General features: G+C 44.0%; 1 protein-coding gene across 2 annotated transcripts in view; it reads right to left on the reverse strand.

Annotated features, from left to right (window-relative positions):
* Window positions 1-3,593: 3,593 nt before the first annotated feature.
* The window catches only part of MERTK (MER proto-oncogene, tyrosine kinase), a 570,203-nt gene continuing 553,449 nt past the window's right edge, over window positions 3,594-20,347 (reverse strand). For both annotated transcript variants that reach the window (XM_078649038.1, XM_078649039.1), the window contains exon 19: window positions 3,594-4,792. In XM_078649038.1, coding sequence (XP_078505164.1) covers window positions 4,303-4,792 — 490 coding nt within the window. In that variant the 3' untranslated portion in view covers window positions 3,594-4,302. The remainder of the gene's footprint in view (window positions 4,793-20,347) is intronic.

Genomic DNA, 20,347 nt, shown 5'->3' on the forward strand with positions numbered 1-20,347 from the left:
GTTGCTTTAATCCGATCTGTCCAGCAGCATAGACAAAATGGAGGCAGAAACGCACTCTGATAAGAGGCCCAACTCAAAAATAATACCGCCGTTCAAGAGACAAGAGACTTGGCGGATTTCTCTTGGCTGTAGCCCAGTTTCACCTCTGCATAGCAGAGGGTTTGAATTTAACAACAAACACAACTCCACAGATTGTATGTGAAGGACAGGAAAGCCTGAGGTGACTAACTCCACTATAACCCACTTGCCTAACAGACTAGGTACCAGCATGTCTGGTAATCAACCAGTTCTACTCTAGACCAGTGCGCTTCTAAGCGTTACCTGCAAGATGAATTTATCTAACAAGAGGTGATGCACGACAACTGTACAGTTTAACAGAAGCCAACTATCACTATGTGTAAAACCTTGAGGGTAGTCAGATGGAACAGAAGGCAAAGCCCATCTCTTGAGGGACTCACAGTACAACTGTCATGCCTGATCCTCTCCATCATAAGTTGTGCATTCCTTGTTTGAGTTATGTGCCAGTACCACCCTACATCATTTAATTTGTGTTTCATGCAACAAAGTGAACTATAACGATTTGGGTGTGTTATGTTCTGTTAGCTGATTCCCCAGCTACATGAATTAGAACTGCACCTGATCTGTGAGATCCTGCGAGTTGTTTGCCTTGATTTCTGCTTCTTGGTTGATACCCAAGTGAAGGGAGACATAGTAACCCTCCCCGTCCCTCCAAAAAAGAACTGAATGGTCGAATTCCTATTTAGAGCACAAGGAATCCTGAGCAACTTGTCATCTTGTGCCCTTAACACTGGGTATCTTTTTTACCAGGAAAATAAGCATGCATATAGGAAAGAAGTTGCCTTCAACCCATAATATTTCTACAGTAAGGGCCGAATCACCAGTGGCCTGGTATAAAGTGCACGGTAATACTGGTTGTGGTGTTACCATTACTGTATGGAATTCCTGCACCTGTACCAGGTCTTTAAGTGTTTCTGCATTTGGAATGAAGTAACATGCGTGAATCAGAGTTTCAGTTACTATTGTTGCATGTTATTCCCAGTCTTTTCCTGGAATTACACCTGGACATTTCACCTGATGGAAGCAAGTGAAACAATCCTGACCCAGTGTGTTCCCGCAGGACTGGTAACCCTCATTCGGCTAGTAACGTCTGCGATTGGCTCCAATTGAGACCAACAGTTGCTTTGTGATGAGACTCTAACTGTGCAGTAAAAAACAGGCTTATATCTTCCAGGCAATCGAGATGAAACAAGAAATGTCTCATGGCAATGTCTCCTAATAGGGTTGGGCTTTACATACATGCAGTCATATTGCTACAGATGTTTCAATACAGAATCATGGAGATATCGTGTCTGGTAACACTACTCTGTAAAGTCAATAATTTCCTGGCAATTGTCATGCTGACTTCAGAAACCACTGAAAGTTGGCAAGGCGAAAGACTAGGACATGATTCCCTCGTGGTTCTAAGAATGGACTCACATATGTGAACACCTGAAGGCACTAGTCACAAGAATAGTCAGGTTTAATCTTTTCAGACATGCAGACAACCTGCAGCTATGATATGCACACTGACTCTTGCTTCCTGACACAAGAAGATGGAGTACACTGTCTTGGGTGACTTGCTTGGCGACACTTGTGCTACTCAAGGTACATTGTGACCGTTCAGCCATACTCTCTGGGCAGAAGATGGGGTCTAGAGGTTTAGCTGGTGACTTTGGTTCTGGCGGACAAGGGTTCTAATCCTGGTTCCAACAGTTAACTGTAAAATTCTAGATGACTACACATGACTGACACTGTTGCGATACATGGCAAATCTCTTTATCTCCCAGTGCCTAAAACTGCCATTTGTGTGAAATGTAATTTAGTTATATGATGGTATGTTAATTTTGAAATTAAAATATGTAAATTATCAATTGAAGTACAGTGCTCCTTGTAGGTTGGCAGGTAATCAGAATACTATTCCAAATTATCTGAGGCATAGGAGCTCAAACACAGGAATTGGAATTCAAGTGCCCAGCATTCGCACTGTTGCTAGGGTGGCATACTGCTGCAGTGGTCACACGTCATTTTAACATGCCAAACAAAGGCTGGACAGTTCTGGAGGTGAATAAGAAGGGATGCTGGGATATAGCCACTAAAAGATGAAGCCAAGCGGGAAGGGAAATGTCAGCATTAAAACGCACTTAAATTTACTAAGAATGTGCGCTGTGTTTGCATCACAAAAGTGACAACAAATGGTGCAAAACTTGTTCAGTGCTGGAAATAACGTAAAAGGGGCCGTGTCAATGGTGGTGCATGGGCGTTCCCATGCAACCACCCAAGGTTTCTCAAGCTTAACCCTATTTACTAAATATAGTAGATTGGGTTTAGCGTGAGAAAACTGCGCCCTTTTAAACTAAGCACAAGGAAGGATAAATGCTTTAATTTCTCCTTCCTTTTTCAACTTTGCATGTGTGCTGCACTGTGCAGCACGCATACAAAGTGGGATAAGCTTTCCCTCGTGTCTATCCATAGTATTTTGTACAGAAAGGGTACCCTTCCTGTACAAAACCAATTCTAGTCTCACACACACTCCCTATCGCTATGGTGCTAAGGTGGTGCGTGACGCACGGCAGCTGTAATCCGTGTAGGGGCAAGGGAAAGGGGAGGAGAAAGCCATGTCTTTGAAAATATGTCACTCTCCTGCTCCTTGCCTGTCGCTCAACGCAGCACAGCCTCACGGGAGGCTGCACTATGTTGCGTGGAGATTTGGCAAATCTCCCCCACAGTATTTGACCTTTCTACTTATAGGGTAAGAGTGCCCTCAAATAAAAATGTTACAAACTGCATTACAGTATATTTCACTTTCAAATTAGTAAAGGATTGAGACGGATTTAAATTGTCCATACAGCCAGTGAAATAAACAACTTAAAATGGTCAAGGAAGCAGTGAAATAAAAACCTATCCGTAGTCTGTACTGTGTCCAGCTCCAATTAGAAACCAAACACAAATTATAGATTTTGTTTTTGAAAATGCGAGCTCAATGCTTAAGCTACATGGCAAATATTTCTGAGAATAGTATATCTGATCTTTAAAAATTCCTCTGACTTTCTTTTCAGAAACCAATACTGCAAATCCAGTAAACTGGCACAATATTCTTTTTACATTTGCGAATCCAATCTTCTTGCGGAGCACATATTTTTACGTGTTATTTTCTTAACAAAAATATAGAACTCATATTTACCACATCAGCCGACGTTTCACAGAAATGTCAAGGCGTTCCGTAAAGATTAGGTATCGATACCGGCCTAATGTTGAAAAACAACAAGATATCAACAAACATTGCAGCCAGGAAAAATGCACTGCTCAGTACTCCAACTAGTAGTGGAGGAAAATGGCTGCTCTGAGGTGAACTGTCTTAATGATACAAGGCCACAATGGAATATTGTTTTCAATTCCAATTAACCTCCAATATCTACATCACAAATTATCCAACTGTACAGTAAAAAGGCCAAGAACCACAACACCAGTGTGCGTCTTTAAAATACATATGGATTTGAGATTCGTGAATAACACTGATATAGAAACACACACCCTTGTCATCATAGATTTTTTATCCAGGGCAGCATACTCACTCTGCATAATTTAGCAACAAAGGGATGTTGCGACAAATTCATTCCACAGGGTTGGGAAAGAAACAATTCAACAGGCAAACAGTTCATTACATGGTAGGAACCACATGCTCCTCATGAAAACACACTGAGTTCTAGGCCATTAAAACATTACAAATACTGGCATATAAAGAGGTCAGTAACACATTTGCGGGAGACAGCCGGCTATTGGATAGGTGTCCATCCAAGGTTTTGTCACAGTTAAACTAGCTACCAGCAAAGGTAACACAGAGGCAGGATATTAGGAGTGATCTCTGAGGCACGTGCATTTGAACCTTTCGGAATTCACCAGGAAATAATAGGGAGTGCATTTTCCGCAGTGATCTCTTCATTGGCTAGCTCCACGTTTATATTTTTTCTTTACGTCCTTGAATAAAGTACAGAATAGCTCAGAACTGGAGAGCGACATTTGATAGATTGTCATTGATGGAAGGTGGGAAGCTTATGAAGAAGCTGCTTCTTGAATGTTTTAGGGTCCCCACCAGGAACCATTATATTTTAGTACTTTTCACATATACACATTGCTACATATTTTTCATAGAATAAGAAAAGTTTGTCTGGAGAGCATATGCAAACAATGCCTGCCTCACAATGTGCATACCCTGCAGGTAGGTGAAAGTCAAAGCTGTGCCTCCTACAGCATCATGTCAGAATCCTCTGCACAGTCGTCCGCGTACAGGAAGTCTTCCGTCAGTGCGCTACCCAACGGCAGTGTGCTGGCTTCAGACCATGCCACCCCATTTTGTACGACGGTGCTCTGCAGAAGAGGTATGCTGTCCTGCTCAGGCACGTCAGGCTCCCTCCTGCCAGTCCCTGCAAAAATATACCTCTCTCCACCTGGATTACTCTGGTGGACATCTACACAGACTGTCGTGGCGTTGAGCCGTGGAACACAGGACTCACTAATGTCATCGGCCCCAATGGTCATTTCAATCTCCGTGAACTGAGGGTCCTGCGAGAGAGCTTCACTATCCTGAGGCATCCTGGTGTTCATATAGATGATATCTTCTTTGTTTGACACTTCTGGAAGTCTGTGCAGTAGCTTTTCCAGTTCTACTTTTAAGTCGGTAAATGTGGGGCGGTCAACGGGGTCTGCTCTCCAGCACAAGTACATGAGTTCATACCTGCAACAAAAGAGTATAGTAAAGTTTTCACAAAGGCAGGTAAGATTAGAAGACAATAAGAGTTCTTTAGCATATAGTCATCTTAGGTCACGTATGGAGGACCAGTGAAATCTCCGAAGTGTTAGGTGTGGCAGCGCAGTGGTGATACAGCCGAACCAGATATTCTCAGGGGTGCTGACTAAGCACGCATCCACTGCTTTCTGCGCTTTCACATTCAGACACAAGGTAAACTCCTCTTACCACTATTTGACTTGCCTTTCTTGGGTTGAGTTGCGCTATTTAGGGCATGACAGCCTTGTGAACAGTTTTTTGTTGGGTATGAACAAGATCTCATTGGGTTCATGGAAACTGAAGCACAGGAAAGTCAGGCTAGAAGACCCATGCTTCAAGAAACAAACAACTCACTCCAGAATTTGTCAGTTAAGACCCCAAAGATATTGAACCGCTTGGGAGCACAGAGAAAGCTGGAGACACCATTGTGACTCTTCAAACACTTCCTGAAATATCACCTCAAAATCAAAAACAGTTATAGGAAAATCCATTAAATCTCCCGCCCTTCTCCTTTTTTCTTAACCTAATATGGAAACATCAGACGCACGACTCCATGAGATGTGCCCCAGACTTTAGAGGGTTTTCTTTGAAGGTTTTTTTAAAGCATATTTCTTTTGTACATATGAACTTTATACATATTAGTCCATGCCTTTTTTCTACAAATTGTACATACTGTGTTGTCATTGGTACATATCAATCATGCCTTTTCTGACAAAATGAACTTATGCTCCCTGGCTCTACTGCAGTATGTCACTGCAGGAATAACTTATTGTCCTGCTATTACAACTGGTTTAACTCAAAATAAATACATAACAAGCATTTACAATGCAACGGTTTCGCCTTTGGAAAAGTTAGAGCTATTGGCATTGTAAATGACAAAATTGGTATTTATGTGTTGGTTTTGAAAACAGATAAATAAATGGCATTGTCATTTACATTGCCATTAGCTTAATCTCTCGCAAATGTGAGACCTATTGTCTGAGCAGGAAGGACCGTGATGAGGAAAGGAGTGACAGAGTAAAAAAAAAGCTTGTGATAAGTATTCCCAACATTTACAGTTCAGCTTATCTAGTTTCATTTGATCTGAGAACCCAGTGCGAGAAAGTATGTTTTCTGTGTGATAAAAAAAAAGACTGCGAATGCCAAAGGCAGATAGATTTCTCTATTACCCCAGATGCAACCTGTCATAAAGTTGTGTGAGCTGTTGAATGTGACTTTTGTGTGTTCAGCAAAATGTGGGACTATAGACTGGGCATTTTTCATTTTTCCAAATGTGTGCTTTCACAGCCAGTATTCATTGCTTCGTTGTTAGCTGCATAAAACAGAATAAGCTCAATGGAAAAACATTGCGTATCCTGAAAATCTGAAGATACAAGCTGACAAGCCCTCTCTATACTCTGCATTGCTGTTGTGTGTATTAAGGTGAACAGCCTCCCTCTGTGTGGCCTGTCCTTGCATTGCTGCCTGCTAGCCTACTTCCAGAGACGCTTCTGAAACGCCCCATTTCTCCGGTTCGCGCTTTTAATTATTAAAGGCTAATTTATACATAATTTATGAATGTGACTGCCTGAGGCGGAGACGCAGGGCTCTAATTAACAGAGACCAGGGTTCAGCGAGCAGTCTCGTTTAAAAAGGTCACTTTACATCGCATCTCGTTTCTTTGTAACACAAGATTTCTTTCTTGGCCTCAAAGTGAAGCTTTGCTTTTCGAGCCAGTGCAGGGATTTAGCGTGCAACTCTGCCCCAGTCAGTTTGTAATAAATAAAGTGTCCAATTGTCAGAGCAGCTCCCAGAGATGAAGCGGCTCATAAGACCCAGGAGGGGCCTGCTACTAGTCTAGAGACCCCGGGACTAGAGGAACCCTGGGCTCCCCATGTCAGATCTTTGAGTCCGTTCTGCTGCACCCCTGCAGTGCTGTGCTTAGTGGCCCCCAGCACCCCCAAACTGGGAGTGAGCAGCGGTCTGAGGCCTGGGATTTTAGTGCCTTCATCGGGGCGTTGGCTATGGTCACAGGGGTCTGTGCAGACTGAGGGCCCCCTGCCTCCCCTACATGAAGCTGGGCCTCTCAGAGGCCTCTCTGTGAAATGGGACGGAAGGGGCAGTGGGGCAGGAATGCAGAGCAGCCATGGAAACGGGGGAAGGTGAGGCAGAGAGACATGCACACAAGAGAGGCTAAAAGGGTCAACACAAGGGATAGCGCAAATTCATGCACACAGAGGAATGGAGACAGGGTGTGTACAGGAGCACATATGAGGATACAGGAGGGCAAAGGGAGGCACAGAGGTGGCCCAGCGGAGGCAGAGAGGAACGCACATAAGAGAGGCTGGGAGGTGCAAAAGGAGGGGCGGATTCTTAAACATAAAGGTAAGGGCTCGGGTACGGGTGCACACTGGAGGGCATAGGGAGGCTAAGGAGGCATAGGTCACACAGCGGAGGCAGAGAGGAACGCACGCAAGGGAGGCTGAGAGGATCAACATGAGGGATGTGGCAGATTGGCGTGCACAAAGGGACGAAGAAGTGGGCGGGGGTGTACAGGTGCACATAGTGGTGCCCAGGAGGGAATAGGGAGGCCCAGAAGTCGCATAGCGGAGGCAGAGAGGAACTCACACAAGAGAGACTGGGTGAGCAGATTGGCGCACAGAGAGGGACGAAGACGAGTTGGGGGGATGTACAGGTGCACACAGGAGGACACAGGAGGTCCAGGAGGAGTGTATAGGGAGACACATAGGTGACACAGCGGAGGCACAGAGAAACGCACACAAGTGAGGCTGAGAGGTGCCACACGGGGCAAGGGGGTGCAGACTGGTGCACACAGAGGGAAGGAGAGAGAGGGGTGTACAGGTGCACACATAAGGGCACAGGGGTCACACAGCAGAGGCTAAAAGGCACGCACACATACAGAGCACGTAATCGTTGTGCCTACAGATTCGTCGCCTAAATCGCATAAATAAATAAATAAAATAAATAAATGGGCAAACAGTGAAACCAGCAAAAATCAAATAAAAAAAATAGCCCCCCAAATGAACGCAAACACAGAAGCATAAAATTAACAGTAATTGGCCTGAGCTTTGTAGGAGGATACCAAACACAAGAAGGAGGGACAAAGAGTAAGGATTAACCACTAGAAAGCAAGACTTTTTGAACACCCATGGAAGGGATGAATAAAAAGGCAAGGGGCAGACTGCCTAAGTTTGACCTAAAGAATTTACCCTACACAAGCCAAAAAATCATGTTAAATGTGAATAGATATCTAATGAATCAAGCTAATTTCTGTGCAAGAAACTAAATAAATGTAGGCGCTGGCAGAAATGAACATTTAATATGCCAAAAATTAGCAAAATAGGCTCTACATTTGTGCACACATGGAAAATATGTTGCAGAATAGCACTACAATACAGAGAAAGCCATTGTATGCGCAGGATTGCATACTAAAAACTTGATCCCTAGCCTTCTGCGACTCGGGTGATTTATGAAAGACTTTGGGACAGATTTATTTGCTGGGGTTGAGTTTAGGTCTCTGAGCCAGTGTATTTGATTTGTAGAATGTCAGGGGTTTTAAAGGAAAGCGCCATAAATCCCCCCTCAGGAGTACAGCGCCCGGAGCCCTTGCGACAATGTTCATAATAAGGAGGTTGATAACATGTTGCGATGGTATCTTCCTTTTGACGGAAGCCTTTGAAATCCATTAAACTTCTGTAGACGGGAGACTGCGTTTCAGCCTGGCTGCTGCTTTCCCGTCTGACATCTGCCAGCAGGGAAGCCAAGTGGTAGCATCAGCGAATATTTGTTACCTCATGTTCAACAGCCCAGCAGCAATGGCGACACGGTTTGTTTGGGTGCATTTCCTCATTACAGTCTACCGGTGAAAAGTTTGCGGCAAACCTCGTTAAGTGCAAGGTGGTGCACATATAACTGTCGATCCCTCAACGTGACGGAGATTGGGCACCATCATTGTGAATGGCCCAAAAATGCAGCAGCTAATCTAACTTGCAAAAAGGCACTTACGCATTTAATACGATGCTGCATCATTCATTCGCCTTATCTAGATTCAAATCTCCAGACAGCAAGTACTGAATAAATGTGGTATTTTAGTTCATGCTAATTCAATAAAGTAATTTTGTTCAAGAAGCGATTGTTTTACCAACATATCGCAACTTTGGACAACTACGGAGTCCCAACTGTTTTTTATTTAATAGGGGAGTCAGAAAAGACAGCAAACAATAAAACATGTCAAGTTTAAACAGGCATGATTCGAAAAGCAAAGTAAAGCACTTTCCAAAAGCAAAACAAACCAATAAAATAAATCGCAACACATACTTCCGTTTGTCTGCATTGAAACAAATAACCGAAAACATTTTACATTTTGGCACGGCGTAGATTATTGCATTAGGACATACAGAAATGCTCCCTCCAAACAAGACATCTCGGTGTTTATTTTAACTGCTCTCAGTAAAAGTGCTTTCTCCGAGGACTCCAAGCTAACAAATCCAATTTATATTTTATGCAAAGGCCTCGAGCTTAGCCAGAACAGATAATTATCAGCATTACCTTCGCTACTGCCTGGGTCCATTCTCTCCGCGACTCTGCGCTTTCAGCTCCGAACAGAAAAGCACGTTCCGACGATAAGTAGATCTCAAAGGTAAAGACGGCCCTAAAGCAAATGGAAAAATACAACAAGCACCTACGAGGACACAGGGGGCGGGAGAGGACACGGGCGGCGGGAGGAGGGCAGGAGAGGACACGGGCGGCGGGAGGAGGGCGGGAGAGGACACGAACGGCGGGAGGGGGCGGGAGAGGACACGGACGGCGGGAGGGGGCGGGAGTGGACACGGACGGCGGGAGGGGGCGGGAGAGGACACGGACGGCGGGAAACGCGCACACCGAGGACTCCAAGCTAACAAATCCAATTTATATTTTATGCAAAGGCCTCGAGCTTAGCCAGAACAGATAATTATCAGCATTACCTTCGCTACTGCCTGGGTCCATTCTCTCCGCGACTCTGCGCTTTCAGCTCCGAACAGAAAAGCACGTTCCGACGATAAGTAGATCTCAAAGGTAAAGACGGCCCTAAAGCAAATGGAAAAATACAACAAGCACCTACGAGGACACAGGGGGCGGGAGAGGACACGGGCGGCGGGAGGAGGGCAGGAGAGGACACGGGCGGCGGGAGGAGGGCGGGAGAGGACACCAACGGCGGGAGGGGGCGGGAGAGGACACGGACGGCGGGAGGGGGCGGGAGTGGACACGGACGGCGGGAGGGGGCGGGAGGGGGCGGGAGAGGACACGGACGGCGGGAAACGCGCACAGGACAGCGAGGGGGGGCGGAAAGGCACACGGAGGGGGCGGGAATGGGAAAAAACGTAACTCCGCCCTGGGAAAAAATCTCGGGAACGCCCCCGAATCTGGTCCGGCCTTGACGGACAGATCTCTGTTCCAATGGCTAGCCTCCATTTATGGAGCTAGCCAATGGGACAGGGGGGCGTATTCCATTTTCCTTACTAAAATCAAGAGATTTCTCTGGAGGCGGAGCTAAGAGCTCCGCCCTCCAGCGAAACCTAAAAATCGAGAAGTAGATGGGGAACGCACCAGGAAAATCAACTATAATCTTTCCGGGGGAAAGCGGGGAAGAAGGTGGGAATGAGGTGGAAAGGCTAGGCGCTTGGGCTGCTCTTTTAAAGCACCGTTACATTGTTTATTTTATTCCAGTATCGTGCATATAACCTTTGGGTCCCCCACACCCAATGAGTGCCCCCTCAGATTCTCTCACTACCACTGGCCAAAAGTCTCCCTCATCTCTCCAATCATCCACTCATAAGTTATTGCTAAACACAAAAACAGCGCCCCCCCACCTTATATTTCTGAGTATGTAAGAGGTTACAATAATTTATTAGTCTCTCAAATACCTGGAGCCACTCAGGGAATTGTTCCTGTTACAAGTACTACATTTTCCAGTTACATAGTAGGGATCTTTTCTCATTGACTTCTCACACCCCTTCCGCATAGCTAGTAACTCCTAGCAGCAGAGCACCTTGCATGCTAATCTCATTGTAGGAGAGTGCAGAGTAACAAGACTGTGCTCATTTCAGACCCAGAGAAGAAATCAGTGTCACTGGACCGATGCCATCAGCAAAGCTGCATGCTATTCCTTTTCCTCAAACCCCAATGGGAGGTGAAACTGGTTAGTGAAGTGGTGGAACAAGCAGAGAGTACTGGGATGATCAACCTTCAGTAGAGGAAGCTGCAGCAGAAAGATTTTACTCAACAATGGTATGTAGTAACCCAGCAGAGCTGCTTTAAGGTTTGGACCTCACCTTCTGCTCTAAGTTCGGAAGCTAATAAACAGTAGCAGAATAGTACGTCAGGACCTGAGACACGTGCATCAGAAATATTCTACATACAAACACCCATGTCATTGACGTTGTATATCTTGAAATTTAATATGCAACTGTTGTTGTCCTGATAGGGTGCTTGGTTCTGTTTTTTATGTTTTAGAAAAATGAGTGCTGACCCTACAAATTACTTGTAACTGCCCCTCAATTGGAGTAACAAATCAATCTTATTTCTGGATTTGTATGGTATTATTTATTTATACCCTTTTACTTTTTGATTTTTTTAGTTAGAAATTCATTTGTACGAAAAAGACATTACATATAAATTTGACATACACTTATTCAAACAACATATACTTATTCAAACAACATGACATATAAGCGACAGAACATTAATCAAAACATTTCATATATACATTTGCACAATTGTTTATGCAACAACAAAAATATTCATTATTTACACTATCTTTCCTAAAGAAATAAAGTCACATTCAGATGGAGAAAAACAAATCTAATGGAAAGTACAAATATGACTGAGAGACTTAATCTATGTTCCAGTCATCCAAGGAGCAATTTGTTCCTAGCTGTTATCAGTTACTTGTCTCCATTTTGCCGACGCGTTTCGAACTCGCTATTTTAATTTGCGTGTTCTCATCAGGGCTTTATAACTTTTTTTTCTGCAGGGTTTGTGCAAAAAGAAAATGAAAAAGAAAAAATAAGTCAGTTCCTCTCTTGGACTCATTGGCCTCTCGTTATCGCTATGTTCTCTACATAGACTAAAAGGTGCATACCTTACATGGGTCGTCGCAGTTCAATAGGGTTCACTTTTTTTATTTTTTTATACAGTGGTCCCTGCCATAGTGTCTAGAAAAGGAAATACCAATGAAATGGAATCAGTTCTCTGTTCCAGTAAGCAGCCCTTAGCCTGATGCCAAAACACACTCCTGAATCCTACCTTATTCGGGTAGTCGGGTAGTCACTTCTAAGAAAAAAAGAAAAGAAAAAAAGAGTTCTTTGGTGCAAATACTGCTCAAGGTCAGGACTACATGGAGTCCAATGCACAAGCCCAGGAACTACCAATAAGCATATGCACTTGCAAATGAATGCTGTGCACAGGGGTTCGGTTTACGCAGCCCCCACGATGGATACTGGCCTCACACTCAGTGAGAGGGCAGATTGACCTTAGCTACCTTCAGGAACCCACCTCCTGTGTTGCTGAAATCTTCAGAGTCTACAGGAGCTTAGGAGCAGCTCCTGGTCAGTTGCACTTTAGGTGCCTGTGACGCAGGGGGAGTGACTCCTTCACTCCAAGGGAGATTCTTCTGTTGTCTTAAGTGGTCCACAGGTCCTGCATGGAGTCTGTATGGAATTACGGCACCAACTCGGCTTTAGACAGAAAGGGGGACGAAGTCAAGCCCATTCGAGGTCCCGTGAAGTTCAAGGTGTCCAGACGGTCGAAGGTCAGTAGTTTCTTCTTGTAGAATCTTGTCCACTTAAAATCCAATGTCCTATAACCAGGTAACCCATTTTATACATACGGGGGAGGGTTGGACAGATTCAGGGGACCCTGTTAGGGGTGGGGCAGGACAGAGGGGTGGCTACACCCATGTTTTTTGTCCAGTTTCGCGCCAGAGCAGGAGCCAATGGCTCCCAGTACTGGTGTGAGCTGGACTATGCACAGGGACACCAAATGTGCCCCCAGTGCAGACTTTCAGGCACTCTCAGAGTGCACCCACCTAGCCCCAATACACTAAACCCTGTCTGGGAGGTGGTTACACCTCACCGTGACAGGATGCCTATTGTGCTGCCTTTCTCTGCTCGATCTTGGCTCAGCAGCAGGAGGGCAGCAATGTGTCCCTGGCTGGCAGCATCCATTTTGTGCTGTCCGGGTCGAGAAGGCTGGCACCGGGTAGACCTGTGAAGGGTGGAATCATACATCTCACACCAGTTACTGGTGTGGAGGTATGATTCCAAGGTGTTGGATACCAAACACAATATGTTTCTACGCAGCCGTTTTCGAGATAGCATTTACCACAAGGTTATAATGCACCTCTACCTAAAGGTCCGGCTGAGTCAGAGACAACCCAGGAGAATGGTCTCTGAAGGCTGCAGAGGGGCGCTCTGCTCATGCAGGGGCATCCTCTCACATAAAACCCAGCACCCTGCCTTCAGGAGTGATAAGGCCCGCTATAGGGGTGACTTATACGTTTTAAGTGTAGTGACCATTAGGGCACTGCATCCTGAGACCAAGCGACATGTGTTGTGATTAAATCCTCTATAAAAAAAATCCCTACCCTTGGTAATCTGTGCCTGTTACAGACTGGATTAGAGAACTACTTTTAAATCATGGTGTTCTATCGTGGCAAATTAACAAGACTTACCTCCATTAAGGAAATGTTTGACTATGGAAAACAAACCAAAGCAGGTAGTACTGACGACCAGGTGAAAGGTCATGCTCTGGGTAGCAATGCCACAGACCTCACATCTCCTACTACCTCAGGGGATATAAAACTCTCGCTAGAGTTTAAAAAGTACATATTGGCATTTTGTACAGATTTCTCAAAAGCTCTCTCAAACTAAAATCACTCAACGCAGATGGCCGAATTGCGCCTGGATTCTATCAAAACGAACAATGCACAAAAGCCATGACCATGAGTCTCTTACAAAATGTGTCGCATCACTTGAAACAGACCAGCTAATGTTGTCTGATACTATGGAGGAATGTGAAAACTTCTCCTGTAGAAATAATGTGAGATTTGAGAGTATTGATGCTGTGATATCTAACGCCGCCCTGGAAAAACATGTGGAAGCATTGTTAGAACTCATTCTCAATGCTACTGAAAAGAAACAAATAATTTTAGATTATAATTATAGAGCCTTTTAATCTTAATAAACCACACATCATTGCCACTGGATATATTGACTAAGGTCCATTTCTTCCATCTCATAGAGGAAACCCTTATGGAGGCCAGGAAAGTTGAAACCATAAGCTTTAGAGCAGATATTGCCAACCCCTTTCAAGATATCTTTCCCTTTAACATTTGTCAAATAACAAGAACTCAGATGTGACGACAAATCTGAAAAAGGACAAAATCGCCTACAGATGAGGATTCCCTCTGTGATATTGGTTTACTGTGGCAAATAAACATTGTTCAGCTAAAATACTCAAAGAAGATAGAGAATTACTGAAAATGAACCTTCCTGCAAACAGATTACACATGCAATGATGGACAGAGAAACCAGGAGTGCTTTGAGATGGATCATCCCAAGGCGCGGGACAGCTACAAAAACTCATTGAAATAGCAAGAACAAAGGTTTGAATGATCTCACACAGAAGAAACTTAAGGACTGTGAATTGCGCATACTGTTCCCAGTTGTTCTGAGAAACCTCTTTAAGGCGACATGTGCATAACTAGCAAAACTTTACTCGCAAGCTATCACAAAGCCAGATATCCTTTACCAACAGAGTGCTAGGTGTGACATGGGATCAGGGTTAGACTCTGGAGCAGCCCCTCTCCACATGTTCACCAGTGGTTTACTTTCATTATATCCTGTTATGTTTTCCGTTTTGGTAATTAATGTTGACTGTATAGCAATATTAGCTATGTCACGTAGCAACTTCTGGTTTGTTCCCTTGACTCTTTCAAGACTCAGACTGTTTTTAGATCAAGCATTTCTATGGAAATCAGTGATGGATTTAGCAGGGAACTTTCAGGTGATGGGTTAAGGTTCATGTACTTTGATCCAGTGGCATACCGTGGGCAGGGCCACAGGAGCGGTTACCCGAGGCGCATAATTCTTCGGGGCTCAACATTTTAAAATGATCTTAAAATCTAATAGATGTGCTTGGGGGTAAGGTCTCACTACTGGGGTGGTGGAAGGGACTCAGGAAGTGCTAACGGCCCGCCCTGGGTGCTGCCAACCCACGATATGCTGCTGCTTTGATCAGCAGGTTGGAAGGCTATTAGGCCTGTGCCATGGCACAACTTAACATTGTTTCTCTCAATGTTCAGGGGCTGAACTAGCTTTGTTGAAATTGTTGCATACAAAAGAGGTAGACGTTGCTTTACTTCTGAAAACTCAGCTCATGCTAGTGGATACAGCGAGGCTGTAATCCTACTGGTTTGTATACAACTAGATTCATCTAGTCGTAACAAGACGAGGGGAACAGCGATATTCTTCAAACATGGTTAGTTGTAAATATTGATCATAACTAATGCGATGCAGAAGGGCGAATAGTTGGGCTGATGGGTACCTTGGGCTCACACAATATCACAACTTTTCTATTTATGGTTCAAACGACAACAAAGAACAACTTTATGCAATGCTTCTCCTGCTGGTGGCTAATTTCACTAGAGGTGAGCGAATACAGCATGGTGATTTTAACACAGCCATTGACCCTGCACTAGATAGCTAAACCGCCCGGAACAACACATGCCCTGTCCCCTCTGCATTGACAAAACATATTCTAAACATGAACCTGATTAACGTACGGCCAGTACTGCATGGAGGGCAAAGGGACTACAGATTTTATTCAAATGTGCACAAAAAATATTCACAAATATTTTTTTCTTAATCTTGAAAATTCCTAAAGCCCTGAATATTAGGTGTTACTATATGCCCCCATATGTTGTGGAGCCAAGCTCCAATGTCACTACTACTAGACTTCTGTAATCACCCCAAGCCCCCTTCCCATAACTGGTATTTCATTGATATAGCATTTCGAGATTTGGCATTAAGAGAGTTCCCCCCGAATAATTTTAGAACATTATTTTAAAGAGAATTATAAAGGTGAGGTAACATGGAATTTCAACTGGGATGCAGCAAAGGCTCTGTTACGAGTGGAGCTTATGTTCCACACAGCAACTTGTACTAGATTAGCGAAAGAAAGCAAGACAGACCTTGAGCCTGACTGGGGCAGTTACAAGCTCTCCTTAAAACTACAGGCTTGGGCAAAACCTACAAAGAGTTCCACAATGTTTCAGGTGAGTTGGAACAACTATATTTGACAGATGCTGCAAAAACACATACTCTGTCTCAACTAAAAAAAACTATGAAAATGGGGGTCAAGACAAAGGGGCTGTTGGCATATTGGCTAAGACAACAATAACACCAAAGTCAAATTTATAACAACGGGTGATAATTATTCCTGTCTTTATCAGGCATAATCTTTGTCCCACAAACACCAAAAAACATAGCTACAACAGCTTTCCTTTCCGCATCTTGAGCCAGCATTTTTGTTGGAATTTAAGAGTCCTCTCACATCAGATGAAATATGGGGCACCATTCATAACTTGAAGGCCAATAAGACCCAAGGCCTTGGTGTTTTGTTTTTTGTTTCTACAGTGCATATAGTGACCCGATATTAGAATCCTTAAAATTGATTTTTATCCTCCTGAGTTGCCTAAAACAGTGTGGTGGTATCACTGACCACACTACTACTACTACCAGACAAAAAACCCATTGGCCTGTGCTCCTACAGATCTATTGCCTTGCTCAATTTTCATGGTAAATCTATACCTCTATACTAGTGTCAAGACTCCACACTATTTGGCCTCCTTTAATAAATAATTGTCAATCGGGATTTATATTCCATAGACAAGCACATGATAATACACAACTTGCAGTTAATATTATCAATGTAGTGTAACACAGCAACATGTAAACTGTCCTTTTCTTGCTTGATATATAGAAGGCACTTGATAGGGTAGATTGGTCATATCTCTGACAAGTTCATTCAAAATCAGGCTTCCATCCACATGTATTGACATTTATCTTAGCCAACTATATAGCACCTATTACCAGGATTAAGATTAATGGAGAAGAGTCATTGAGGATCCCGATGTGTAGTGGGATACAAAAGAGGTGCCTGTTGGCACCCCTGATATTTGCAATACAAAAATGACGCCATTGATTTGTCAGAGCGATGCAACCTAGACATACCAGGGGTTGAGATCGGTGGAGACCAGTATAAGTTAGCTTTGTTTGCAGAGCATGTGTTAAGCTTATTACAATGTCCTGACTGAAAAATGTATTGAAGGAGTTGCAACAGTTTGAAGCATTAACTATACAAAGTCAATTGGAATGGGGGTTGCAGACCCTCCAAATTGCTGGAACAGCCTCTTATTACACCAGGTTTCTCATGGACAGCAACTTCAGTGACATATCTGGGTGAACCATCTAAGAATAGGGAGTATAAAAAATGAATTTCTTGCCTTGATTACTATATGTAGCCAACACTCCCCCTGTGGTTCCCTGCAGATATTTTAGATTTCATTCAGACAAAATGGCTAGTGTTTTTGTGGAACAATAGAATACCAAGAATACCCAATGCTACATTACACAAGATACAGCTGAAGGCACTCTAGGACTTCTGAATATCCTGCAGTTTACATATGAAACACAGTTACGCACGACTTTGGATTGGCACCATCCCCCAAACACCAAGCCTTAGGAAATACTCATACATTACTATATTTCTCTGTCCTTGAAGCAGGTGGTGTGGATTAAGCCTTAAGATCATTTTAGAATGATGTCATCTTGCTATTTTGAGTGTCATCCAAAAATACAGGGATAAATGCACACAAAATTTGGGATCACAATGTTTCCTTTCCCTTGACCCCAAGTATCAACAACTCAGACTTCAAGCTAGGCTTTGAAGAGAAACACTTTGAGGGCTGGTTAATAGGTGTTCACCCTGGTTGTATGTGATGTCATAGAAAAACGACTTCATGGAATACCATTACTGAGAAACCATTTCATCTAATGGACATTTTCAGAATAATGGCATTTACTTTTTCGTAGAAACCAATTCACGAAATTTCTATTCGGTCGAAATTGGCTTTTGAATGCTTATTTTTTAAGTGTAGATGCAATGGTTGCAGGTCTTACTTTCAGAAACACTTTTATCGGAGATATTTATTTTGGCGCTTTACTCAGGGCATATTATTTCATATTTATATCTTTTACATTGTCAAACAATTACTTTGGATGCTTTTAATTAGCTGACCCATCACAACCCGTAAACACTGTTCATCTCTGACCCCTCACAACCCCTAAACAACATCAATTGTTGCTCCTAAAACCTCCCACCACACCTAAATTACACTCATCCCTGAAGTCTGACATCCCTTCCAACCCAAACTTTCACCATCCCTGGACCACAAAATCACTCACTACACCTAACTCCATCCATTCCTGAACCCAAAAATCCCCTTTCTAAACCTTACCCAACCATTCCATATCCCATAAAACACCTCAGCACACCCAAACGTCACTCATCCCTGAACCCTAAAAACCCTCACCACCCTTAAACAGCAGCCCTCCATGTCCCATAAGACCTACTCATCACCCTAAACTACTCATCCCTAAACCCTAAAAAACCCTTTCTACATCAAAACTCCACCCATCCCTGAATCCATAAAACCTCTCACCACCCTAAACTCCACCATATCCTGAACCCTAAAAACTCTTCACCACCCCAGCTGCTACCCATAATTGAAACTTAAAAACCCTCACCAGCTTTAAACTTTACCCATCAATTAACCTTAAAAACCCTCAACACCCTTACACTCCACCCATCTCTAAAACCTAAACACACCTCATAAACCTAAACCACTCATATGAGATCCCTAAACGCCCCTCAACACCTCTTCACTCCACCATTTCTGAACCCTAAAACCCCCTTCCTATGCCCCAACTTCAACTATTCCTGCCCCGCAAAAACCAACTACCCTAAACATTACCCACCCCTAAACCAAAATAGCGCACAGTAGTTCTGATTCTACCCATGTTTAGCGTAATTTTGGATCTTTCCATAAAATTATCTTTCCATTAAAATGCTTTCTTTAGTTTTCGATATTTTTGTATTTCCTTAAAATTGTCCTTTCATTTTTTGGTTTCCTCCAATGTGGTTTCTCAGTTTTTGTTTTACATTCATTCACACACATCAGTCCACCCTTATTAGGGGAACTTTACTAGGAGGGTAAGGTTCTTGACAGACCAACATGTATGCAACTATTCAACCTAACAAATTCTGATGAATTCAGATCCACCTAACCTTTGCACTTGGCGAGTTCTAGAGATATTCAGGCATGGGGTGGCAGGGACAAGACCTCTGTGAGAAAACCTGTTAGTATAGGGCGCCCCTTAGAGGGGATCACTCACCTATATGCTACGTTGAACTCCCTATCACACACACACATACAGAAACACAATTATGAACATAAATGGAACAAGATTTTTTTATTGTTTTTAAACTACCCCCACCCTCTCCCCCTTCCCAACTCCCAAAATCCCCAGCCCAACCTCCCCTCCCCCCAGCCCACCCCCCACCCGTCGCACAGCTCTCACAAGGCCCAGAACCTTACAAATAATATATGACCACATGAACATGTATTCTGCCACACTTTCAGGCGGGCGCTACCCAGCCACTGGAAACGTTCACTCCCCCCGCCAGACACCCTAGCATAGCCCCCCTCACACATCCTGAGGCAAGTCATCCTGCTCCATAGGCGGCTCCAGCCATACTCCCCTGTACTCTGCCCAGCGTTTCCAAATTTTAAAATGTTTCCACGGGCAGCCCCTAGCAATAAAGATCAGACGTTCCAGCCCCATACAAAAATCCAATCCCCGTTTCCAGACCGTCAATTTAGGCGGGCGGGGGTCTTTCCAACCTTTGGCTATGTCTCTCTTGGCAGTAACCAAGCCCAGCAGTAGCAGGTGCAGTTTGTATATATTAGCCCCCACATTTTCCATAACATGTAGAAGAGCAAATTGCGGTGTGTGTGGTAGCTCCCATCCTAGTACCTCAGCTAGACAGGCCAGGACCCCTTCCCAGAAACGTGCCACCGCCTCGCAACTCCACACGGTATGCAGGAAAGTCCCTTCCTCTCGCAGACAGCGGAGGCAATGTGGCGAGGCTATGAGACCCGCACGAAATAAACGAGCTCTAGTAAAATACACTCTATGGAGGTATTTGAACTGGATCAAACAGAGGCGCACCGCTATAGCCGCACCCTTAGGCGAGGCCAAAGCCTCCCTCCAATCCTCCTCCTCCAGCTCGCCAACATCCCTCTCCCAACGATCTCTGAGTGTCTGAAGGGCAGGGGAGCTATGAATGACCAGTGTTTCGTAGATGCGCGAAATTTTCTTGGTTACTAGATCGCCCATAAAT

This window comes from Lissotriton helveticus, chromosome 6 (genome assembly GCF_964261635.1).
Source record: "Lissotriton helveticus chromosome 6, aLisHel1.1, whole genome shotgun sequence".
NCBI lineage: Eukaryota > Metazoa > Chordata > Amphibia > Caudata > Salamandridae > Lissotriton > Lissotriton helveticus.